Source organism: Engraulis encrasicolus, chromosome 4, assembly GCF_034702125.1.
Source record: "Engraulis encrasicolus isolate BLACKSEA-1 chromosome 4, IST_EnEncr_1.0, whole genome shotgun sequence".
NCBI lineage: Eukaryota > Metazoa > Chordata > Actinopteri > Clupeiformes > Engraulidae > Engraulis > Engraulis encrasicolus.
Genome location: NC_085860.1, coordinates 23,706,417 through 23,724,121, shown reverse-complemented (window position 1 = coordinate 23,724,121; position 17,705 = coordinate 23,706,417). Strand labels below are relative to the sequence as shown.

The 17,705-nt window shown below is 41.9% G+C and overlaps 2 protein-coding genes across 2 annotated transcripts; both read right to left on the bottom strand.

Moving 5' to 3' along the window:
* Positions 1-731: 731 nt before the first annotated feature.
* bida (BH3 interacting domain death agonist) lies at positions 732-4,529 on the bottom strand. The gene is made up of 4 exons (XM_063196058.1): positions 4,438-4,529; positions 3,822-4,127; positions 3,401-3,534; positions 732-2,531 (listed from the first exon to the last, which is right to left on the bottom strand). Exons 2-4 carry the CDS (start codon positions 4,102-4,104, stop codon positions 2,337-2,339), a joined length of 612 nt encoding a protein of 203 aa, XP_063052128.1. The 5' UTR covers positions 4,105-4,127; positions 4,438-4,529; the 3' UTR covers positions 732-2,336.
* Positions 4,530-4,895: 366 nt separating this feature from the next.
* On the bottom strand, positions 4,896-17,562 carry wee2 (WEE2 oocyte meiosis inhibiting kinase). The gene is made up of 13 exons (XM_063196904.1): positions 17,456-17,562; positions 17,240-17,293; positions 15,709-16,052; positions 14,801-14,991; positions 13,820-13,871; positions 13,055-13,224; positions 10,627-10,748; positions 9,791-9,937; positions 9,445-9,546; positions 9,068-9,153; positions 8,033-8,203; positions 7,462-7,610; positions 4,896-5,581 (listed from the first exon to the last, which is right to left on the bottom strand). Exons 3-13 carry the CDS (start codon positions 16,027-16,029, stop codon positions 5,419-5,421), a joined length of 1,674 nt encoding a protein of 557 aa, XP_063052974.1. The 5' UTR covers positions 16,030-16,052; positions 17,240-17,293; positions 17,456-17,562; the 3' UTR covers positions 4,896-5,418.
* Positions 17,563-17,705: the final 143 nt, after the last annotated feature.

Sequence of the window (17,705 nt, the reverse complement as noted above, 5' to 3'; positions counted from 1 at the left end):
TCTTGCCTGACCTGTGTAGTTTTGTGAGCTCCACCACAGATTCTTCAAGGAAAGGACTATTGCACTGCAAGTCAGGGAGTGCATCCCAATATGTGTCCTTGCCTCCTCCACTTGTGCTTGTCTCCTCGACCCGCCTCCTGGCCCCTCCTCCGTGGAGAAAACGATAGTTTCCCTGCTGTCAGCCTCGCCACAACAACTTTTGAGGGACTGTTTTTCATTCACCATCCCAATTGCAAATGAGAAAAAGACTTTACAATTGAGCTTTTGCAAGATATTGAAATATAATGCTGTTGTCAGTGATGTCATCATGACGAGAAGCAAGTGGAGGAGGCAAGTGGAGGAGGCAAGGTCACATATTGGGATGCACCCTGGGTGTATGTGTGTAGCTCCTCTTTGCTCCACCAGGGGGCTCCAGAGCCACACACACACACACACAGGTCTGGTGAGAACCAGGCTAAAGTTGATGTTGATAATGTTGATGCTTTCAGTGAGGATCTACAATGCAAACGGTCATGAAAATACGGACGCTGTCAGTGAGAATCTACAATGCAAACAGTCATGAAAATAAATAAACTGCATTGAATGAGGTGTGTCTAAACTTGGCCTGTACTGTAAATTAAGTAAAGTCATAATGTACATAGCATTGTAAGTAACTCTTACACAAGTTCCCAGGCATTAGAGCAGTACAAGCACACGTCTTGAGACCATAAAGTCACATCAGATGTCAGAAGTTTAATAAACTAATTTATTGAATTGAGAAAAAAAGACAGGAATGAAACAATTCACACATACATACTTAGAACTATTGACAGTTCTTTTTTGGTTAAGGGGCTCAACAGAAAATGAAAGTGGCATTTCTCAATAAGGAAACCATTTAAGGTGTGAAATCTTGTTTCCTGTACAAACAGAAGTCAGCCGTGGCTGCGGTTAAGCTTTTTTTTCATTTTTTTTTTCACATTGTTGTTTTCAGACGAATTAAAGTTTGAATGTACAATACATATTTCCAATGTATGAAAGTGATTTGAAACCAAAAAGTAATTGTAAAAAAATGGGAGTGCATCGCTTAAGGCATCTGTGCGGGCTGGTAGGCCCATTTGTCATATCTGAGTGGTTTCACATCCTAAAAGTGTGCTAAAAATGCACTCACTAGTTCTTTGAACTTTTTTTTTTTTTTTTTAAGCTTTTCTCAGTTACACTGAGTTAATATCTGCCAGTGGTTTTGAAAATACAACGTTGAAAAAATAAATGTACAAAAATATAATTTGTAAAACAAATTCATTTTTTTGTTGTGTAAACAAAATATTTTCAAGCATGAGAAGGACAGATAAAATGTTCTAGCATGTCCCTTTGAATTACAAGTTTGAGTAAATAGAGGAGTCACAGGCAGTGAGTCAAGATAAACAGAAGATGGTCACTCAAACATCAAACATTTTTACATTAATTACACAGCATCTCCTCCTTTTTTGAAAGAGGGAAGAGTATGCTGGGTGTCAGTCACCACACAAAAACAAAATTCATACAATGACTCACTTCCAACTAGGCTGCTGCCGTCACTGCCCTAGCTGACGTCTCTCTTATCTTGTGGCACACATCCAAGTCTTCCAGTGAACACGGCTTTCTTAAAGCGGCTACGCTACATGTTTGCTTACCTGCTGATAAGCAATGAACACCCACTACAGAGGTCTCCGGCTTATGTTGACAGCTCATAAGCATAAACAAAGACACTTGCTACATATTTTGATAAACTTCGCTTGTGTGTGTACTCTCGTGTCTTCTGCATAAATGCATCACTATTTATTAAACCTGGGCAGTGTCAACCTTTGGAAGCTTCAAGTGTCAATGTCCAAGTTGCTACTTGCACTTTGTCTTTTCAGGGACAGAGGTGATGTAGCTATAACGTAAACCAGCCTTTAAAAAATCCTGATCATAAATGCTTATGTGTCATTTTAATCATCCCATAAAGCATATGCTTAACTCTTTTGGATGCCAGACATTTTCGAATCACACAACCCAGCAGTGCCTGAGCATTTTCAGCATTTTGGGTGTTGTTTCAACACCCACAGGAAATTGAATTCTATGCCTAGGATCTGAAATGACACACTTAAGTGCCACTGGCATCAAGAGTTAATAATTCACTGCCATGCTTCTGACACAGACATTTCCATGTTCTTCAGGGGCCTATACTACAAAGCTGGTTCAGGAGTAAACCAGGTTAAGTTAAGAGGTAAATCATCTAATTGAAGAGCCTGTAGTCCTCAGCTTTGTAGTTTAGGCCCCTGTTCTTCTACCTGAGAATATTGTAAATGTTTTTGGTGAGGTGTGTGTGTGCGTGTGTGTCATCTGAAGTGTTGCTCCCGCCAGATGTGGAAGAGGTCCCGCAGGAGACTTGGGGTGCGCTCACACACCCCCTTGATGAGTGAGAGGGAGAGGGCCAGAAGCACCCTCTCCTGGGGCAGGCTGTCCAAGCTGCCACTGTGCTGCAGAGCTCCGTGGACCTGGTCGACCGCGTGTGACAGATGATGTCCCCATTGCTGCAAAACACAGAAGTATTTTTTAATATTTTAGATAGGCGTTTTGCCTTACTTTCAGACAGGACAGTGAAGACACAACAGGAAGTGAGTGGGGAGAGAGAGACAGGGAAAGATAGGCAAAGGACCCACCTGAGTTAGCCAAGTAGCAGTCGAGTGCACTACCGTTAGCGCCACGGTAGGGCATAAAACACACTCATATTGACAGACAAGGCTCTGATAACCCCACACTTAAATCATTTCACTACAAGTTTCATTATTTTACTACATGTAATACAGTTGCGCTCAAAATAATAGCAGTGCCTTTGCAAAAAGTTGACTAAATGTTAAGATTCTTCAAATAGATTGTGCTTTGATGAGCAAAAATGCATTTGGGACATTGTGTATTCACTGCACAATATAAATTACAGTACAATGCCATACATTACTAGTACCATGTTACACTATGAATATCATACATCATTCTATACTAGGCGTGGTGCCTGCGGGCAACAGGTAACCCTCCAAGGAGCTTCTGACATGCCCACCAAGGATGTTAATAAAGAGTAATGACTACAACATTTTAGTCACAATTAGATTATTTCTTTACAACCTACGAAGTATGTTTCTTTATTACTTGTAAGAAAAGTATCATTCACTAATAGTGTGACTTGAGAGCTAAACTAGGACATCGGAAGAGGATTTTGAACAAACAAGTAATTCTCAGACCCAGAAAGGTTGGGGACCCCTGCTCTTTACAGTTACACATGTGCCTTTTTATCTCTTTTGTGGAGAGATAGCAAACATACTCGCTGTGTGTATAAGCTTTAAAATCTTACAGCAGATTGGAAAAGCCCACTGCGAACCCATATCTACATTATGGAAGCACTCACCAGGTAGTTTGTTTTCTGGAGTGATCTGAGGAGGTTGTCTGTGGTGCGGGCCATCACGCTGTCTTCTAGTTGGTCTGCAATATGCACCAATTCTCGGGCCACATCCCTAACAGCTGGGTCATACAGTGGAACCACTAATGGAACAATAATAATTAATAATTAATAATAATAATAATAAAACGTCTCAGGCGCATTCAGTACACTATGGTACAACCTCTGAAGTAATGATGACAGCTCTATTCACCTGTACACTGCGCCAAGATATATTTGTTTATTATCTAAATGTTGTTATTAATTAGGCCTACTTGTATACTTTACTCTGAGCTGACCCCCTTACCCTCTTCCAGCTTAAATCTCCTCCTTCTAAGTCGCTTTGGTCAAAGGCGTCTGCTAAATGTAATGTATTATATGTAATATTTACCTGGTGGAGGAACGCGCACTTGGGGACGGTCCTGTACAAGCGCTCGAAGACATGGAATTGGGGAATGGCCGTCTGTTTGGAGCTCGCCTTCATCATCCTCATCGGTAAACGCGGAGGGTACACCGTTGCTGTTTACATCTTGGAGGCATTTCCACTCTGTTTCCAAGTCCAACAGTTCTTGTTTCAGCTCTTGGTTTCGACAGCCCGTTTCTTGTAGGAACGTTAAGAAGACCAATGGTGTAGTGCACATGCTTGCATCCCCAGTAGCGTCCATGATGCTCATGACCTAGTGTCAGAACAGGATCCCTGAGACAAGGATGTTCATGTTAACACAACCAGTTCTAAAGCAATACGAATTAATACTCAACACATCATCTACGCTTGACGCTAGAGCCAGAGTTTACATTTTAAATAATCAGACCAGTTATATACTGAGGTCTGCTGTACTTTTGTAAAGCATGAATCCTTTGCATGTTGTAAGCTTAAGGAAGTTAGTTTGGCGATTGTTTTCCATCCTCTCTATCCAGACTTGTTTTTGCCTCCGAGTAGCTCAAAGACCCAATGTAATATACACAAGTTTAGCAATTCGGTATTTATGAATAGACATTTTCCGTACCCACGTCCTCTGTCCTGTTGTTGTGTTATTTGCCAGCCAAAAGTGCTGTTATGTTATGTTATCCAAACGTCCCGCTACACACTTTCCTCGTAGTCGACAAATCATCGACGAGATGAGTAAAATGAAGGAAGTTGCGTCACATATTTGCGTCACGAGTTTTAACCACAGTGCCACAATCTCTCTGGCGCCAAAAAAAAAAAACTCTGGCGCCACCATGTGGCTTATTTTGCAATAATCGAGAATAAAGTAGAAGGCACAGACTAACCAGAAGGCACAATATTTTACTACCAGTATACTAGTTTTTGTGTGAAGTTAAGCTCGATTAACCTGAATCTCTTCTCAACCTTTGTTTTTAAAAATAGAACAATAAACTTGCACTTGGCCTTGATCATCAAGACCTTTGACAGACAGCTTCCATTATATCACAAAATTGTCAGGAAAGGGCTGGATTTCTCAGAGAATAGATAAAGCCGTAAACTTTATTTACAGTTCATGTGCATGGTTAAAAGCCACAATTAAAATGGCAAAAGCTGGTCACAAAACCACTCAGGTTGGTCAAATGTCTTCGCAAACAGTTCCACTACCAATGCAGTTACAGTTCAATATAAAAGGAAAATACACACTATGTAAAATCCAGTCAAACATAAGTACACAAAACAATCCAATCGGGGGAAAAAAAGAAAACAACTTTGTGACTAAAACAGTGCTACTCAACAGTTCATAACTTTGTACATCACATCAGTAACATGCTTCAAGTCCACACATCAAATGTTCAACTCCTTGAAATTTTGTGACTAGCTTTGTCAATGCAGAGTCCCATGTGGCAGAGGAATTTTCAAATGTGCTTAGACATAAGCGCTTTACTGTTAAAACAACAACTCATCAGAGAGAGAGAGAGAGAGAGAGAGAGAGAGAGAGAGAGAGAGAGAGAGAGAGAGAGAGAGAGAGAGAGAGAGAGAGAGAGAGAGAGAGAGAGAGATATCAACGGCCCAGACAATTAAAGCTGACAGACTTCACAGTGTTCCGGCCAACCAGCCGGCGCCCTGTTCCTGTTCTGGGTAGGGGGCCCATGTGGTCGCTGTGACCCACGGATGGGGCTTTCTGCACAGGGGACAGTGCTGCCATCTTGGCCTCCTTTAACTCCCTGTGGAGGAAGAGAAGCATGTTTAATATTCCATATTAAATACATTTTTAAGGGCATGGTAGGTCACATGTATGTCTGTGGCCAAAAGTGCTGAATAAATAATAGGCCTGAACAAAGTTAACACAGAGAAAACTTAATTTTAAACAGTGTAGGCCAGGGGTGTCAAACTCATTTTGGTCCGGGGGCCGCATACAACCGATGTGGACCTCAAGCGGGCCGCCTTAGTAACATCATCGCAAAAAAAAAACGTAAAGCAGAGGATTAGTGTTCAGCACTATCACGATTTAAGTGTGTTGAATATGTAGAAAGCAATGCAATACTGATAATCCTATGCAAAATTTCATTTACTTCATTCATTCATTGCCAACCGTCAATGAATTAAATACGGGACAGTTCATTTTGGCAGGGGGTCTGGGGGGGTTCCCCCAGAACATTTTGTATTTCTTAGATGTAATTTCCTGCATTTTCACGCATTTTAACATCCCGTTTCCAGTTTCAGCTTCATAGGAACCAATACAAATACAATTATATTTATTATTTAATTATAACCAATACCAAAACAATACGAATAAGAAGTATTAACATTTGATCTCTATATATGAGGTCTATATTTGAGCTTTATCAAATGCCTGTCAGATTACAAATTCACCATTTATAATAGAAGTGTGATGTGCACTTTACTACATACAGTATATACAGTATAGGGACCATTGGGTTAATGCCATGCAGGTCTCGATTTTGCCCCGAGTGGCGTAGTTGCGCATTTTGGTTATTTCATTGAAAAAAAAATAAATAATAATAATAATAAAAAAAAAATATATATATATATATATATATATATATATTTTTTTTTTTTTTAAACTTTTTTTTTTTTAAACATACGGGCCGGATTGAACCCTCTGGCGGGCCGGATGCGGCCCGTGGGCCGTATGTTTGACACCCCTGGTGTAGGCGCGTTCAGAGTACATCAATACACTTATATTCAACACATTTGGTTTTCTGTTCTTGATCTCTCATTTCCTACAACTAGGCCACAACTTATGTCATATGCCTACAATCATATGCATGATATGGTCTGTAAGAACATTTCAATAAAATAGTGATCAGTTACTTTCCAAACATTGTGCCCTCCCTTTTTGGTGCGTCTCTTAAGGCAGTGTAGGTAATAGATTGCTCTCAGGCTCTCAGGGGTCAGACAGACAATTTGGCTACAGCCTCAGGAGCCTTAATCAGTGGGTGCATTCCAATGCACACTTCCATCCTCCACTTGTGCTTGTGGCCTCGCCCCGCCTCCTGGCCCAGCCTCCGTGGAGAAAACAATAAAGTTTCCGAGCTGTCAGCCTGGCCACAACAACTTTTGGGGGACTGTTTTTCATTCACCATCCCAATTGCAAACGAGAAAATGACACTATAATTGTGCTTTTGTAAGATAATCAATTAATTTTATGTCATCAGTGACATCATCATGAGGTCACAAGCAGGCAAGTGAACAAGGGAGGACGGAAGTTCGCAGATTGGAATCCACCCTGTGTTGTGTTCAGGGGAATAGATCTCACCCAGATCAGATAGAGCAGGGTCAGGTCAGACAGAACCACAACTTTTTTTTCCTTGCTTGAAAATGTTTCACCTTTCATGTCACGTTCATAATAAGTGACAATACTGACACCTGCTGGAAATTCAAGCTTTCAGCTCAAGTACAGCTGTACAGCACAAGTGAGAAGACCTATGTTAACAGTACAGACTAGTTTTGCCATTATACAATACAATACGGTATCTTATGGTATATTAATATATACATGACATTAAAATATAACCCATCAACAATCTACTGCAAACAGGTTTGGTTTCTAATCAAGTCTTTTGCTTCTGGGTTGTCTGACCTTTCCAGCATGGCCGACCTGAACTTCTCCACGTTTAGCTCCTTGCGAAGTTCGGCAGCTATCTTGCCAGCCCTCTTCCTCCGTAGCGAGGGGTGTTTACCCAATACTGACGCCGAGGGCCGCACAGCTGGGTCCGGGTCAATCATATCCTAAAGGGAAAAATGCAACAAACACAATAAACGAAAGTAGCTTGGGCCGCAGTTTGACACAAGTCAAGTCAAGTCAGCTTTTATTGTCAGTTTCGTCATATGCACAGGTCATACAAGGAAATTGAAATTACATTTTCTTTCTTATACCATGAAAGGACATAGACATACACGGGACTGACATTTAAAGACTGACATCAAAGTGCAAGCGTGTCTGCCACCTCTGCCATTTTCAGACAGAGGAGGTTGAAGAACAGTAGTTTGCATGAATAATATGGTAAAAACAAAGAAGAATGTCCGCACACTGCTCCCGTGTTGCTTTTTATTTTTTTTCTCAAGTGAGCGCTTTCGAGCTAGTCGCTCTTCATCAGACTCTTGAATAATATGGACAATTGGCATGAGCAATTCTTTCCAGGAACCTATACCTGAAGGAGAGTTCTAAAGGCGGCCGACAGCTTCTGAGGCAGGCTGGGCAGCTGTCCCTGGCGCAGACGGTGCCACTCCTCTCCGTTCTGGGGCAGCGGAGGGGCACCCGCGGCCAGCAGCGCCGTCAGTCCCAGGGCAAAGATGTCCGCTTTGGGCAGCTGGCTGTATTCCTGTTGGCAGAGAGTGCACCATGCAGTCCAGAATATGTATGACGTTCATTATGTGTAACTGTTTAAATCACACTTCAGATGTTCTTTTACTTCAGACATGTAAAAGTTTTATCTTTTACCGACATGTTTCAACGGTATAACTTCCATCTTCATCAGACCCTCTATAAGAAAATCTCAAGTGTGATTTATACAGTCCAGATGTTAGGCCTAAACTGTCTGCCATCTGCACAGCTCCAAAAGGATTAATTGCACAAGCAGTTGAAGTACTTTGGTCATCCAAAACTTGCGGTGGAGTTTTCATTTGGTGTGGTGCTACAGCTTTCAGGCAGGTCTAGCGTTCATGGAAAGCTACGCAGATGCTCTTGCTCATGTTCTTCCCCATACAAACTAGTATTACTAAGTGAAGTTGTAGCCCAGGGAACCACTTCAGTGTTTTACTTGGCTGCTGCAGTCTTGGCCAAGCTTCTTCTTGAAAGAAACATTAATTTCAGTGTAAAGAACTGAATTTTGCTGTTGGTTTTGATATTTTTATGTCTTTTCCCCTTATTTCTTGCTTTTATCTTTACTTCTCTTTATTCTATTTTCACCTGCCATGCCTTATGTTTGTATGTTTATTTTATATCATTTTTTAATCTTACTTTACTGTAAAGCACATTGAATTGCATTTATGTATGAAATGTGCTATACAAATGCCTTGCCTTGCCTGTACGGCTCACACAATTTCGAAATAGGGTCTTCGAATGCCATGTACAAATCATAAGCGGCAATTATTGTGCTAGTAATCAAGGTGGACCCCTGCTGAATACAATACAATACAATACAATACAATAAAAATGCATAAGAGGGGGATGTCTGCTAGTTTACCTCATGCAGGACCTCAGAGGCCAGGAAGCGACTGTCTCCCTCCTCCACCTGAGGACTGGACACTGAGGTCACATGACCCAGATCACCTGCAGAACACCCACACCACCAGAACAACCAGCCAGAAATAATGTTGCATGTAATTTTAAGGTTATGTTGTGTTCAGAGTGGCAAAGCAATTAAAAAATAAAAAATTATGAACAAATACTTGAAACTGGGTGAAAGTATAATTAACACGTGCACACAGGCCTGTATTCTATTTGAGGAAACCCCAACAATAACCTATTGGATTGCTGGCCTGGTCCATTAACATGGCAATTGATTTTTCAGTTAAATAAAATCAAAATGGTAACTAACGACACAGTAAAATGGCACTATACCAATTTTGTAAATGACTCCTGATGAGTATGTATCTTCCTCCTCCTCACTATCACACTCCCCTGCTGCACTGGAGCCATGCCTCAGGCACACAAAAATATTGCCTGAAATAAACAAGCAAACAAACCAAAAAAAACAGATTCATCATTAAATCGTCACCTAGAAAACAAGTCGGACAGGCAGACAAAGATGCGTCTATGCACTCTCCCGCCTTGTGGACACAGGAGGGAATTACAATTCAAGGAATGCATTTCAGACTAACCGACAGACCGACGGACGAACATACCCTCTTATAGAGATGCTAAGACGCATCTAAAAATGTGCACACAGTACACACACTGCACTCACTGGGTTTAATGTCCAGATGCGCCAAGCCTGAACTGTGGATGTACTTCAGGCCCATGGACACCTGGAGCAGCAGGTCCTTCAGTTCCAGCTCCCTGAAGAACTCCCCCTGCTGTTCCTTTTCAGTAATGACATCCAGGAGACTCCCACCTGTGGGAGAAAAATACAACAAGGGTAAAGAAGAGATCAGGACGAAACTGTGTGTGAACTGTGCAAAGATTCAACCAAGCATAAATTGAAGGTTCTAAGCACAAATTGCTTTTGCTAAATTAGTTAATATGATTAATATTAACCATCTAGGATTTGGGCCTAAACTAACCAGCTCTTAAATACACACCACCTCAGGGTTATTGAAAACTGAAAATACATTTTAAAAAGGGAGGCTATGGGGTGTTTCTAGCTTTAACATTGGAGACTGTGGGCAGCTGCTTGCTTCTGCAGTGAGTCCCCAATGGAGCCGCAGAGACATTGAGATTTGGCATCATTGTACAGTATGGAATGCGGCCGCTTGGCCAGAAAGACAAACACCATAACAGCTGGAATTCTTGCTTACATACTGCAATTTTGAAATGGCATGCTTTTGTTTTTACAATGATATGGTTACTGACCCATTGTACATTGCATTATTGTACATTGTATTTTTTTTTTGTTAAACTAGGAATGGCGCACATGAATGCATTCACCACACAAACAATACACATACAAGAAAAAGGTACTCAAAAATCATAATCCCTATGTACAAGCCAATTAGATGGTGATACACAGTCATAAGTAATCCCTATTTTTTTGGATGAGAAAAAAATGCATCATGTTCTGTGTCCTGTGTGCAATCTGTTTACCATCACAATACTCATTCTGAATGATCATGTGGTCGTCCTCTGCCCATGCGGAGTAGTAGCGCACCACGTGGGGGTGGTGTCCCAGAACAGCGTGGGCATACACCTCCTTCAGGGCCAGCTGCCTGTACAGGACACAAGGAAATGTAATAAGAAGAAAGATTTCAAAACGTTCAGTGTTTACAAACTGGACAATATAAGTATAAAAGGCCTTACATCAGGGAAATATATAGTACAAAATATTTGATTGTGTATAATTGCAATGTGTGTGTAGGCCCGATTGCTCAAATGCACACAAGTCTCACATGCCACACAATCCACAGTATTACAAGGTTGCCCTCATGCTTCTGAATGAGGAAGACTTTAAACTAACTAGAACGGGCACTCGGTAGAGCGCAAACCTTCGTCTACGCCACTTATTTTTTTCCGGCCATCGTCAGAGTGTGGGGCATAACATTCTCCAAATGTTGGTGTTAGTTTCATTTAAATCGGACCGGAATATCGTAATATTACATTTTTGGCCCATTCTTGACCTCTTATTCAATTCAGCATGCACACATTGTTCTGGCATATAGTGCTTGGCAAAGAAAAGTCACTGGAGCCAGAATTGACCGACATAAGATGAGAAATGTGCATTTCGCAAGGTCTTGACCCCACTGACCGTTGACCCCCAACCGCTAAAAAACCTATGGACACCACCATGACGTGTGGCACATCATAAGATCGGGAATTGAATTCTGCACATCTTGGCACTGGTTTCAGGCAAATCGGATGCCAATTAACCAAGATATCGCAAATTTACGTTTTTGACCTTTTCGTGACCTTGACCTTTGACGCAATCACTCCCAAAAAGTAATCGATTGTTCCTTGGGTCATGACCAATCATCCCACTAAATTTCATAAAAATCCGCTCAGTTCTGTCTGAGTTATACGAAGTACAAACAAACAAACAAACAAACATTAACAAATAAATAAATAAACTAGAATGGGCACTCGGTAGAGCGCAAACCTTCGCCTACGCCACTTATTTTTTTCTGGCCATCTTCAGAGTGTGGGGCATAACATTCTCCAAATTTTGGTGTTAGTTTCATTAAAATCGGACCGGAATATCGTAATATTACATATTTGGCCCATTATTCAATTGGGCCCATTATATTATCTTGACCTCTTATTCAATTCAGCATGCACACGTTGTTCTGGCATATAGTGCTTGGCAAAGAAAAACGTTTTTGACCTTTTCGTGACCTTGACCTTTGACCCAATCACTCCCAAAAAGTAATCGATTGTTCCTTGGGTCATGACCAATCATCCCACCAAATTTCATAAAAATCGTCTCAATTTACGTTTTTGACCTTTTCGTGACCTTGACCTTTGACCCAATCACTCCCAAAAAGTAATCGATTGTTCCTTGGGTCATGACCAATCATCCCACTAAATGTCATAAAAATCGGCTCAATTTACGATTTTGATCTTTTTGTGACCTTGACCTTTGACCCAATCACTCCCAAAAAGTAATCGATTGTTCCTTGGGTCATGACCAATCATCCCACTAAATTTCATAAAAATCAGCTCAATTTACTTTTTTGACCTTTTCGTGACCTTGACCTTTGACCTTTGACCTTTGACCCGATCACTCCCAAAAACTAATCAATTGTTCCTTGGGTCATGACCAATCATCCCACTTAATTTCATAAAAATCGGCTCAATTTACGTTTTTGACCTTTTCGTGACCTTGACCTTGACTTTTGACCCAATCACTCCCAAAAACTAATCGATTGTTCCTTGGGTCATGACCAATCATTCCACTAAATTTTATAAAAATCAGCTCAATTTACGTTTTTGACCTTTTCGTGACCTTGACCTTTGACCTTTGACTCCCAAAAACTAATCGATTGTTCCTTGGGTCATGACCAATCATCCCACCAAATTTCATAAAAATCGGCTCAGTTCTGACTGAGTTATACGAAGTACAAACAAACAAACAAACAAACATATTAACAAATAAATAAATACACAGCGGTCAAAACATAACCTTCGCTGACTTTGTCTCGGCGAAGGTAATAAATAAATACACAGCGGTCAAAACATAACCTTCGCGACAAAGGTAAAGATATCATCAACTTCAGATCATGTCACAGCAGAAATGTAAAGGGAGTGACGCATGTCCTCTATTCAAGGAAAGTTTTGAAAGTGGTCCATGAATAGGCTATACAACGTTCCCAGTTGATGCTTAAATGTAACATTTCAGGACAATAGGAATAGTTCTACCAAAAATAAATGAGGGTCATACATGCAGCGGAAACATTTGTTTGATACGAACAGTAAACAGATTTGTGTGCCTCTGTCTTTCAGTGACTTCAAAAAATGCTTTTCCATCACAGCCTTGTTTTCACAGACGGTGCGCGTGTGCGTGTCCGTGTGAGTGACTCACTCGTTAGCGGAGCCCGCGAGGGGGTAGCTGGAGCGCTTGATGGCGTACAGGCAGCCGTCCAGCCTCTTCACGCACTTGTAGACGGTGCCAAACTCGCCCGCGCCCAGTCGGTCCAACTCCAGGAACTCGCTCTCGTACCGTGACAACATGAGCGCCTGCACGGCGGGCCTCTGGGAACAGGGGAGATCAGACAGAGGAGTCAGAAGAACAACACGGGAGGAAGAGAAGATCGAGAGGGAGAAGAGGAACAGAGGAGAATAAAGAGATAATGAAGAGATAATGGGAAATATTTCCATTTTAGTGCAAAAAATACTGCACAGATTAACGCTAAGATTTTAGACAGTTCAAAAGCCTACCTACCAACTCAATTAAACGACTGCACCATCATTGCATTGCAAAATACATACAGAATGAAATAAATGATTCTTGTTAAAATCACAGATAATTCAGTCTCAAGTTGCTATCAAATTTAGACCTGCAGAAGCTGTAGTGTGTAGCACTGGAATTGATCACATACTTTTTGGGCAGTTACTTGGATTAATAAACGTGGGATCCTCACTGGACAAAATCCAACTCCTGATTGCTAGCACAAGTGTAACTTGTTGGAACTAAGGTTCCAAAAAATAATTAAAGAATGGTAAAACTTTAATTACTTACACCAGTGCTTGCAATCAGTGACATCCACCTAACCTTCCTTCATTTATGAAAGAGGGTTGACAATATTTTGACTTTAAACTGATTTCATGTACCAAATATAAATCATACCTTTGGTGGTAGACAGTATTCTTCATCAGATGAGGTCTGGTCATCTTTTGGTCTATAAAAGCAATGCAGCAGTAAGACACAGGGTTAATAAAAATGTATGAAAACATGATTCATTCTTTGTTTTTTGTGTGGTTTTGAGGTTGTGGAAAACAAGAATTGTAGAGCAAGTTATGTAGCAAATATGAATAAATTATGTAGTGTGTTATGCTTCCAAGTTGTTATGACAATCCATACTATCAAATATTATAATAATAGTAATAGTAGTAATATGTAGACTTCTGTCCAATGCCTGATTGAAACCACCTTGCCAGAGATCCTTCAGCCCAATAACACTCTCGAGCCGGAGTCTACCAAGCCTGATTTTGCCATAGCTCTCTAATTTTGTACAGAGGGTCTTGGACCTGCACAGCTGAGTACTGAAGGGATGCTTAAATATAGAGTGCGTGCCTATTGGCCCGTTTAGAAGTCACGTCATCACCGACTGCACGCATTGTTGACTCAAATGTGCGCACATGCGTGCACACGCACGCACGCACACGCACACACACACAAAAAGACCTGCCGTTCTGAAGCGTGTACTTTGTAAAAACAGATATCCTGACAAGTTCACTTGTTAAACTATTCCGAGAGGAACGATGTTCTTCCAGAAGCATAGTAGATATTTGTGGTTACAAGAAATCAAACGCACCGACTGGACTGAGGACACCATCAAGAATGCCCTTGTCTGTAGCGCCCACTTCATGAAGTTATCTAAGACTATTGGGTCACATTATACTCTGGGTATTTCTCAAAGTAAAGGGTCCTAGCCTTGCTAGGACGAGTAAAACCCATTTTACCAAGGTATATCCAACTATTAATTACACATGGAAATAGTTATTGGATATGGATTGGATTTGGTGAAATCTGAGAAAAATGGGCGTTACTGGTCTTAGCAAGGCTAGGACACTTCACTTTGAGAAGTACCCTCTACCCCATCAGTACCTGTGGTCAGCATCATCCTCATCATCGCTACGGCGACACTTCCTCTTGCAGTGCTCGCTGGTCCTGCGGACGGTCTCTGTGGTGAAGGGGTTCACGTTGCAGCTGAGTCGGCTGAAGGGGGAGCACATATTCTTCTGGCTGCTTAGGGGCCTACGAGAGGACCTGGGCTGGGCCGACTTGGACAGCAGACTCTTGAGGAAGGAAAGGAAAGTACACAATAGACAACGGCCCCGTTTACATGAGACATTTAATTCAGACTTAACACACGTTTAATTCTGAATAAAGCTTAATTCCGCGTTGAAAACGTCATATAAACACTTCACAATTCGGAATTAAATGAAAGATCAAAGTAAACTATTTAATTCTGAAAAATGAATCCTGAATTAAAAACGTCATGTAAATGTAGCCAGTAGGAAGTCCATGCAGTCCAATGTAGATAATGAGCAGTGATGGGCAGCCTGGATTCATTCGTTTACAGTTTACATATTCCAAATGACTTGGTTTTACCTGTCCAATTCAAGCAAGTGATTGCCAGGTTGAATGATTACCTGGCTGAATTGAACAAGCAAAACTAGGCCATTTGGTATATGTGGCACCAGATTATGAACTAATGAATGCAGGTTTCCAATCACTGAAAATGAGAAGGCCTGCAGGAAGAGAGGTCCCTCCCAACTACATTCACTGAGTGGTAGAATATTAGATTTCCACTAGTTTTAACACTATTAAAGAGGTACTGAAGCACATGACATGATAGCTGAGTAACAGAGACATCTTTGAGTTGTACAGTTAGACTACTTTGGGTTAAAAAGTAACATCTTGGATCCAATCACAGATGTGGGGTTAAAATAATTACAGGAATGTGTACACGACTATACATGTATGGACATAGTACTACCGTACTTGACTACCTTTGGTGTGTTTGGGGATTCACACAGCGTCAGCTTGTTCAAGGCAGCATAAGGAATGGCCGAAGAGGAGAAGGAGGGAGACTGGGGTAGGCCTATGCTGCGAACGCGCTGAGCCCTGGGGGTGCGGCAGGCTTGGGAGAGGTGCTGCATGATGGGGCTCCTGGGGCTCCTGCGGCAGGCTTGGGAGAGGTGTTGTTGCATGGGGCTCCTGAGAAATGGGGCGCTGCAAGGCTCCCACTCGTCCGAAGAGCCATCGCTGCTGCTGCTGCCACAGCTGGTGAAGGCAAAGGACTGAGGCAGACACTCACTGGACTGAGACATGGCTGCTGCTCCCGATGGAGGATCTGCAGGACGCAAGATACAGTTCATGGTGTCCTTTTTTTCTGTATGGTTTTCGTAATGCATTCATATGGTACATTGTGAATACAAGACAATTGATGCAAGAAGGAAAACATGATTCTACACACTAATTCTTCAACACACCCACACACTCCCCTTCCACTCACCCATCCCCTTCCACTCGACAAATAGGTAAAAGAAAGGTAAAAACCATAAGAGAATGACAAAAAAAAGAAAAAAAGAAGTCGTCAAACTTTACTGTTCGATGACAGACATTTGGGTAGAGGAAAACTCCTATCCAAATGTCTGCCAATAGAAAAACCGTGAACATTAGCCAACAGCAAATAACCTGGTGTGACGGAGGTCATCTTGCACCTGTTCACCCCCCTCGGGGATCGAACGTGCGACCTCGTCAACTACAACGGTTCGGCAATGGGAGACACAGTACGATACCGCTGGGCCAAGAGACTAGTCTCTCGGCCCAACGGCACGAGACTGTATGAGGCTATCGGAGGGAGGTTTACCAACGTTCCACGCCAACTCTGTACTAGTTAGCCTCCGTTACACTCTCCCCCTTAAACCTCACTCCCATCCCGGGTCAGCGGCACCACTGTGACGGAGGTCATCTTGCACCTGTTCACCCCCCTCGGGGATCGAACGTGCGACCTCGTCAACTACAACGGTTCGGCAATGGGAGACACAGTACGATACCGCTGGGCCAAGAGACTAGTCTCTCGGCCCAACGGCACGAGACTGTATGAGGCTATCGGAGGGAGGTTTACCAACGTTCCACGCCAACTCTGTACTAGTTAGCCTCCATTACATGGCTATCTCAGAAATAATTTACATTATACTTTTAGGTCTTTATAATCACTTATCCAGTTTGGATTCATTGGTTTAAAAATACAATGCACATGACAATGTACAATAGTTTGCTGCTGAGAATGACAAAAAATGTCAGGCAAGTGGCACAAAGTAAGCAACCACCTACAGTGTTGTCCAGTCTTCATGTCTGCATTGATGTAGGCCTGGCCGTCCGACAATTAAATATTTTATAGGCTATTAGATTTTCGGAGGATTTTCAAAAGTGGACATCATTCCCCACAAAATTCACCTACCATTGTAACGTTATAAACATAAGACTCGACTTTTGTGACAGTACCGTGTTTCAGGTTTCACGCCACATACTCACATTATTTGGGCTTCGCCGCACTTGCTAGATCTCCACTGCTTCACACCGGAGTACCTATGAGAGTGAAATATGGCAGCCAACGTTATCTGTCCTAATAGGGCTATGCATTTAATCGACTTCAAATTCACCAAATGCTGAACTGAAGGACCATGCAGGCTGCAGCAGTTGCTTATTACAGAGCTATGGCGAGGCGAACTGAGCTGGGAATTTGGTTACCTTTTTTGCAACAAAGTATCAGCAATCAGTCTAGTTGATTTTGCAACAATGTATTAGTCTAGTTGAACGGCAACACTGTTACCAACTGGACAAAGGCGATTTTTCTGCAGTCGGGTGGACTTCTGTTCACGGGGAGATATAGTTCTAGCACCACTAATGTTACAAATTGTATCCAGAAGCACAGGTGTTAGGTGTGGGAATCTGCTGGGGGGGAGGGAAATTCAATTATGCGCCGCGAAGCCATGAAAGC